The sequence below is a fragment of the Tupaia chinensis genome, unplaced genomic scaffold (genome assembly GCF_000334495.1).
Source record: "Tupaia chinensis unplaced genomic scaffold, TupChi_1.0 Scaffold000201_1, whole genome shotgun sequence".
NCBI classification, from domain to species: Eukaryota; Metazoa; Chordata; class Mammalia; order Scandentia; family Tupaiidae; genus Tupaia; species Tupaia belangeri.
In genome coordinates, this window is record NW_006159676.1 from 1296387 (window position 1) to 1304402 (window position 8016).

General features: G+C 64.3%; 1 protein-coding gene across 1 annotated transcript in view; it reads right to left on the reverse strand.

Moving 5' to 3' along the window:
* Positions 1 to 8016, reverse strand: part of UPF1 (UPF1 RNA helicase and ATPase) — a gene marked incomplete in the record, with an annotated part of 50490 nt that overhangs the window by 8895 nt on the left and 33579 nt on the right. The window contains 12 exon segments of the mRNA XM_027771273.1: positions 1044 to 1257; positions 1489 to 1632; positions 2284 to 2398; positions 2484 to 2648; positions 2968 to 3086; positions 3173 to 3332; positions 3409 to 3517; positions 4485 to 4583; positions 4756 to 4840; positions 5323 to 5484; positions 7579 to 7664; positions 7667 to 7749. Coding sequence (XP_027627074.1) covers positions 1044 to 1257; positions 1489 to 1632; positions 2284 to 2398; positions 2484 to 2648; positions 2968 to 3086; positions 3173 to 3332; positions 3409 to 3517; positions 4485 to 4583; positions 4756 to 4840; positions 5323 to 5484; positions 7579 to 7664; positions 7667 to 7749 — 1541 coding nt within the window.

The following is an 8016-nucleotide window of genomic DNA, read 5'->3' on the forward strand; positions in this document are numbered from 1 at the left end:
GATATAGAATTTTCATGTTCTTTTTGGTGTAGAACTTGAAACTCACACCTCGTTTTCAGAAGACACATCTTCCACGAGCTTATCAGAGGCCCTCTCGTGTTTTCTGAGAACAGACTGAGCAAGAGGAGTGAGTGGTCGTCTTCTCTAGCCTCGCAGGACCCCCCACCCTGATCTGGTGTTTGGGACCCCAGCTGCGTCCCGGGGTCTCCCGCGGTGGCCGAGTCCGTGAGCAAAGCCCGGCCTCCCAGCTGGCAGGCAGGAGAGTCTCACGACCTCCGACTGTGTGTGGTCTCTGCCCTGACCCCACCACCCTCCCTGCTCGGCCTGCGACTTGGTAACCCTGCACGCTGGTCACTCGGACTGGACCGTCTACCCACGGAGGCAAGCCTATCTTCCCGAGGCTGGCGCGTTTCAGGGATAGCTGCAAACACAGTCCCTTGTCACCGTCTCTGCCAGTGCAGGCGTCACTAAGTAACTGGGATGACACCCATCTCTGCACTCAAGCAGGAGACATGCTTCCCCAATCCCCTTCTGAGTCCTCAGACTCAGTCTCTGCAAACAGGTGCTGTAGTGAGGGCCTCTGGTCGCTTCCCAGCAGCCATGCGCCCGAGCAGGCCCCGTGTGCCAGTCCCCCTCCGCGCCCGCCCGACGACGTCTCACGAGAGCACTCACCCCCCTACTCGACAACAAAAGGACGTGCACTTGGGCCAGCCCAGCCGGCACCCCCGTCCTCTGCCCAGGGCCCTTCTGGGAGCGTCTGGCGGTGGTGGCGACGCGGGCCCTGGCACTGCGCTGACTCGCAACAAGGCACTGGTTGGCCACAATCCCCCAGACGTCCGACAGGAAGTAGGCTCATGGACCCCAGGACCTGGGCTCAGGCTGAGAACCGGCGACCTTGGTAACGCGCTGGCCTGGTGCTGAGTGTGAGCACGTGAGCCCCGAGTCGAACTCTGAACGCGACAAGGACCTGAGCTCGCCCACGCCGCGCGTGCCAGAGTCAGGCAATCCCGCCGGCAGCCCCTCCCCCTCCGAGCCCCTCCTACCCGCAGTGACGCCGTTCTGCAGAGAGCCCTCGTAGAAGATGTTGGAGGGGAAGGCGCTGAGCGCGGGGTGCATCCGGTACTGGACCTGCAGGCGGATGGGCCGGATGCCCAGCACCACCAGGCGCTCGAACAGCGACTGCGACAGCCCCGCCTTGGCCGCCTTCTTGCACATCACCACCGGGCCCAGCTGGCAGTGGTCGCCCACGAGGATCAGCTGCGGGGACAGGTCACGTGGCGTGAGCAGCTCGGGCCCGAACGGCCGAGCGTGACGTCTGACCTGCCCTGGGGACTGGACTGGGCTTGGCACAGGCCAGCAGCCTGGGGGTCACCCTTCAGGGCCCCCCGAGAGCCCTGCACACTCGGCTGGACTCTGCCAGGGCGTGCCTTGGCATCAGGGGGGTGTCTCGCTCTTACACACACGCATGGCGGAGGAGAGGCGGCCCACCTGCTTGGCCCCGAGCACCACGGGGACCATGCACTCCGGCTCGGTGGCCTGGGTGCTCTCGTCGATCAGGATGGAGCGGAACTGCATCTTGGCCAGCCTAGGGTCGCCAGCGCCCACACACGTGCAGCAGATGACATCTGCGTTCTGGGGAGGGGTGCAGGGCATCAGGGTACCCGCGTTGTCACCCGGCCACAGGGGCGAGGCGGCACACACGCCATGTGCCTCTGGCAGCGAGACGCATCTGAGGTCAGCGACGAGGGTATGAGTCCTCCCGTCACGAGCTCAACGAGGCCCAGCCGCCGTGGCATGGCACCGCAGGCACCCTGCAGGGTGGAGGCCAGAGGGCGACTGTGGACTGACCCAGGGGTGCCGGGAAAGAGGCTGTGGTGGGGTGAGACCCTGCCGAGGACGCCTCACACTCCCGCCCTGTCGTTTTGTCGTGAAGGACACGACAGAGAGCCAGCTGCACCGCTGGAGGGTCCGGGAGGCGGATCGCGCACGGCCCGCCGCAGTCTCCGCCTGGCACCCGGGACTTGAGAACGTGTGGGAGCATGTGCACGGGTGCCCAGCCCCCGACGGGGTGGGGACATGGGGAGAGGACTGCGGTCTGACCGTGCCCCATGCTCGCTCGCTCGCCCCTGGCCCCTGGCCCACACATGTGCCCTCTGACCAATAAAGAATAAAAACGGAAACCCAATGGAAGGTGCCAGGGTAGGCTCGGCGGTGTCAGGCAGGTCCCTCGGCGAGGACAGAGTGCAAGCCCAGAGGTCCCCGGCCCACGGTCCGGGCACTCACCATGAGCAGCTCGCGCTCGGCAGTGCGCTTCAGGGCCCGGTAGCGCTTCTCGTCGGCGGATGACAGCTCCCCCGTCTCGTCCTTCAGCTGCTGCAGCTTCTGCAGCTCCGGCATGCTGGAGGGACAGCGGGGACGGGGGAGTCAGCTGTGCGGCCGAGGGCTGAGGACCGGCCCGGCTGCGGGGGGTGGCTCCCGCCCACCTGTCCATGTTCCGGATCTGGTTGTGCAGGGCCAGGAACGACACTGGGGAGTCGATGGCCTCACGGCTCTTGGCACAGAGGCGCACGACCTTCAGCCCCGTCTGGTGGATCTTCTCGGTCAGCTGGTCCACGGCGATGTTGCTCGGGGCGCAGACGAGCACGGGCCTGAAACGTGCAGACAGCCCAGTGTACCCAGGACGCGCCGCCACCAGGGGGCCGAGGACTCCCTGCACCCTCGCCCTGTCCCCACTGGGACGTCCCCTCTAAGTCCTGAGGTGCACGATGGCACGCCAGGACTCGCCACGTGTGACCCTGCGCCGTCACGACAGCAGTGGGGACTGAGATGCCATGACGCAGGCCAGCAAGCTGGCAGGCCCTCGGGGATACTCCGCTGTGACAGGCGCGTCCCAGGCTTCTCAGCACAGACCTTTGTCCAGCCCCCAGCACCCCTCCCCGCCCTGCGGCGTGCCCAGCCGCGCCCTACCCGTTGCCCTGCCGGGCCAGGTGGTAGACGATGGTGGCCGACGTCACAGTCTTGCCCGTGCCCGGCGGGCCCTGGATCAGGCTGAGCGGTCTCTGCAGCACCGTCTTCACGGCATATACCTGCAAGCACACGCCGAGCGGCCGTCAGGGCCGGGCCCTCCCCACGGCCACGGGGCCGAGGCGCAGGCTGCCCCAGGCCGGCGCACCTGAGAGTGGTTGAGGTCGGGGAGCCCCTGGGCCGTGAAGCGCTTGGGCAGCTGGCACTTGATGATCACATCCTCCCCCTCGTGGCCCAGCAGCTTGTGGTAGATGTAGCCGGACACGGAGGTCTCGTCCACGGCGAACGTCTTCAACGCGCTCTGCATCCTGCAGCGAGTGCGGGTCAGCGCCGCGCCGTCCCGGGTGCGGGGATGGCAGCAGCGCCCCGGCAGACTGCACCCACCTGTCGAACGAGGTCGACTTCCACACGAAATCCACCTGGAAGTTGTGGGTCACCTCCACGGGTGCGCCCACGCTGCTCCGCAGCTCGATGGCGATCTCGTCGCCGTAATCTGTGCCGCCGAGTTAAGTCTGCGTCCTCGTCAAAGCCGCTCCCCTCCCTAGGCACCCGAGGTCTCTGCTCCCGCTCAGGCGGCCATTCGGGGACTGTGCCCAGCACTGATACGCCCACACCCCCGAGCACACAGGAAGGCCGGCTGCCCGACGACCTTCTCCGTGACCCTGAAGCCTGTCCAGCCACTGCCTCTGGCCCCCTCGGGAGGGGCGGCGGGGCCGAGCTGGCGGGGAGTGGCTGCCGAGCCCTTGGGTGCACGGCCTGGAACACCCTGGCTGCGGGCAGGGCAGCTCTCGCCCCTCAGTCCAGGCGGGACTGAGGACCAAGTGAGGGTTCCGAGGCTTTGCACACACAGTGGCCAACAGGACACCCCGCGCGCAGCACGTCCTCAGCCCATCGGGAGGCCGCGGCCAGTGGGCTGGGCAGCACCCCTCCCCTCACGTGGACCCACGATGTTCTCACAGCAGAAACGCAAGCAGGGCATGGCTCTGAGGGGCAGGGCACCCCACCTCACAACCCCGAGGCTACCACTGGGTCCGGGCAGGCCCCAGAGCCCTCAGCCACACCTGGGGAGAGGCCACAGCACAGCCTGCCCTGGCACCCGGTTACACAGGGGCGAGACCCCACCGGCCAGCGCGCCGTGCACCTGAGGTCACGCGTGTCATCGTGCACACTGAGCGTCTGCACATGGTGCCCCACGCAGAGCGCATCGGCTCCAGGCACGGCCCTTACTCAGAGCTACTCCAGCCCCAAAGGTCAGCCCAGACAGACAGACACAGCCCGGCGCTGCAGACACGCCACCCGCAGAGGGGAAGGAGCCCTGTGAGCGCCGATCCAGGCAAGCTCAGGTCCGAGGGTTTCCCTAGGAGCAGGGAAGGGCCCACAAGCCAGGGCCCACCGAGAAGCTCGACATCCGGGCTCAGCCAGGCCCCGCCCCGCTCTCCGGCCCGCGGCGTGAAGGATACTGTCGGGGACCTTGATCACGTGGCCGATCCCCTTCCACAGGGGCGCGAGGTCCCCTTTGTACCGCAGGCATATCTCGTCGCCCTGCATGAGCCGCATGTCTTCGGGAGAAAGCGAGCCGGTTAGCGCTCCTCGGGCGCCGCCACGCCCACCAGGGTCAAAGTCAGGGGCACGTTACGAGGGCGGAACTAGGGATTGTACGCTACTTATGGTCGCGAATATTTTAAAACTTAAAATCACCTCTTAACCAAATTATGACTAAGTCCTCATTACCAGAGTCAGTCTTGGGCAAAGTGAAGTAGGCGATTCTCTTCTTGTTAAGGCCCAGGTCCCACCTGACCGTGATGTTATCTTGAGTCTAAGCACACGGAAACAAGAGCCGGGTTAGCCGCGGCAGGCTCGGGCCTGGATCCCCCTGGCTGCCGCCGCCAGGCCTGGGCCCTGCTGAGCCTCCAGGGAGGCTGCGCCGACAGCCAGCGGGGTGCAGCGAGCGGGTGGCACCCGACGGGCATCTCTAGGAGAGAAGTGGTTAGGAAGCCCCAGCCCACACAAGACGATCCCGTCTGGAGGCGTCTCAGCAACGGGAGGCCCCCTGCCCCGGAGGAGGCCTCTCTGAGCCACAGGCCGGGGGCACGGCTGGAGGGAGGAGGAGGCTGCGGGCTGTTCGACGTGGTTTCCGTGGAGCCCTGGCGCAAGGCAACTGTGGGGGGCAAAGCGAGGGAGCCTCAATGGAGTTAGAAACAGGCCGACGTGTCCTCCGAGACCGGGGTGGGGGCAGCCTGAGCAGAGGCCTGCGGAGAGACCCCGGTTAGCCCGGCCGCCCAGCCGTGCGTGCGTCACCTGCGACTCCTTCAGCTTCTTGTCGTAGTCGGCCTCCAGCTTGACCAGGGGCCCGAATATGTTCTGGTACTGGTAGGCGTCCTCGTAGCGCAGCAGCACGTGCTGGGGCTCCTCATCCACCCCCGGCTTCTCCAGGTCCTCCAGGGTGGCCGACGGGTTCTCCTGGGACACGAGGACACGTGCTGCTCGCCCCGCTCTCGCCCACAAGCAAGTGAACGGGAGCCTGGGGGACCCCGCAGGGGCAGGCCCGTGCTGCTCCTCGGGCTGGGGCAGAGGAGCTCGGCAGAGGGGGCCCGTTCAGCCCACAGGAACTCCACACCACGCAGGGAGCCGGGGACGGCCTCACCCAGGCTCCTATTGTCCCCTGCCAGCCTGGGACGTGCCTGTGCCCAGCTGTTGCTCTGGACCTGGGGAGGACCTGCCCCGGAGGCTCGGGCTTACAGCCCAGCACGGCGATCCCCATCAAGGGCATGTCCTCCCAGAGCGCCCAGCCCGTGCGCAAGAGCGGCTGAGCCTCGTGGGGGCTGCCCAAGGCCAAGGGTCCCCTCGCTGTGTGCCCCATTCCACGTCCTGCTGGCCCCGAGCTGGCCAAGCACCCCTTCCCCTGGCCCACTCGCCCTAGGGAGCTCGGTACTTGTGGGGAAGGAGAGTACCTGGGCTTGAAAATCACAAGGGCGAAGTACTGGGCAACACAGAGCCTGGAGAACATTCTGACTTGTGCTTGAGGTTAACAAGGATTCCTTTTTATTTTATTTTCGGAGCTTTTTGCTATAGGGCACGTGCTCTTGCCAGAAAGACGGACAGAGACAAAGAGACAGAAAGCGAGAAATCACCCCCCAGGGGGATGGCCACGCCGCAATCCCTTCTCCTCCATTCTCCTCTCAGGATCTTGGGCACGCACGCACATGTGCCCGGCGTGAGTTTAAGCCACCGGGTCCGGGACGCAAACCGCGGTCGACTACGTGGGAGTCCAGCGACATAGCCATTATGCCAAATGCTGGTCTCAGAATTCCTTTTTTTACTTTAAGAGAGCTTTTTGCTATAGGGCACATGCACTCGTTGGACAGACAGACAGAAAGTGAAAAATCACTCCCCGGGGAGGGTAGCCACACTGCAATCTCTTTTCTTCCACTCTCTTAGGATTTGGGGCACTCATGCACACACACCCAGTATGAGTTACAAGGCGCCAGGTCCAGGACTTGAACCGTGGTCGACTCTGTGGGAGTCCAGTGACATAACCATTACGCCATCGGCTGGTTCCAACGTGAGTTCCTAATGTAAGACTTTTGGGGCCAGTAGGTGCCGTAGTGGCAGAAGCACTGAACTCCCACATGGCTGATGGTGGTTCAAGCCCTGGACCCAGTGGCTTGAAGAAATCATACCAGGAGTGTGTGTGTGCGTGGCCAGAATGCTCAAAGGGGAACAGAGGGAGACTGCGGGGTAGCCACCCCCTGGGGTGACTTCTGTCTTCCTTCTCTTTGACTCTGTCTCTCCGGCAAGCACACACCCTATGGCAAAGACCCCTAAAAAAGAAAGTGATTTCCGGTTGGACGGGTGTTGGCTTGAAATGTCCAACCTAGATTTTAGAATTAACGTTACCAGGACCAGCAGTTAGCATAATGGCTATGTCGCTGGACTCTCCTGGAGTTGACCGTGGTTCACGTCCCGGACCCGGTGGCTTAAACTCACGCTGGGCGCGTGTGCGTGCGTGCCCAAGATCCCTAGAGGAGAATGGAGGAGAAGGGATTGCGGCGTGGCCATCCCCCTGGGGGTGATTTCTCGCTTTCTGTCTCTCTGTCTCTCTCTTTCTGGTGAGCGCACGCGCCGTAGAGCAAAAAAAACCTCTCCAAAAAAAAAAGAATTAAGCCTATCACAAAACCTAGCGCAGCAGAGAAGCGCTTCCGTGGAAGACGGTGGGGTCAGCAGGGGCAGGACCCCACTCTGTGACCTGAGAGCACACTCCCTCTTCTCCCCTGCTGATGCTGTCCTCACTCATGCCCAGGGTTAAACTCACTCTCCCCTCCTGCCTGCCTTTCTGCTCGGTCGGGCTCCACCTGGCCACTCTGCCTCTCTTCCCAAGGCCAGAGGCCTACTGGTTGGGAAGGGCAGGGACGAGGCTCCGAGCAGCCTGCCAGGGACAGACGGTGCTCTGGGAACCTGTCCTCAAGGCAGCCTGGGCTGCAGATGCCCCCCAGCCCCTGCAGGCCCTCCAAGGGTCCCCTGTGGCCAGGCTGACCGCGCCCCGCAGGCCCTCACCTTCCAGAGCTCCTCCAGCTTGTTGATCTGCTGGGCCGTGATCTGCCGCGCCCGCAGCTGCTCCTGCTCCGAGGGGATCTTGACAGAAGGCGGCGGCCTGGGACGGGGGCCTGCCACTGTGAGCTGTCCCAGTTGATGTCCTTGAGGCTGCTCTGGCTGGCGCAGGGCTGCCTGCGGGAGGGTCGGGGGCAGGAAGGGCAGTGTGAGGGCGCCAGCACCCCTGCAGCCTTTCATCCCGGGGGGCCGTCCCGACTCCCTGCGCTTCATCCTGCGATCGCATTACCTTTCAATCGTCACCAATAAATCGCAGCTCCCCGCGCACTTGAGCTCTGAACTCTTAAAACTCAGAGCAGACTTGTTTGCGCAGGGCTGTTTTTACGATGTAACCAGAACACACTCCGACAGGGACTCCGCGCACTCAGATCTCTAACGAGCCCC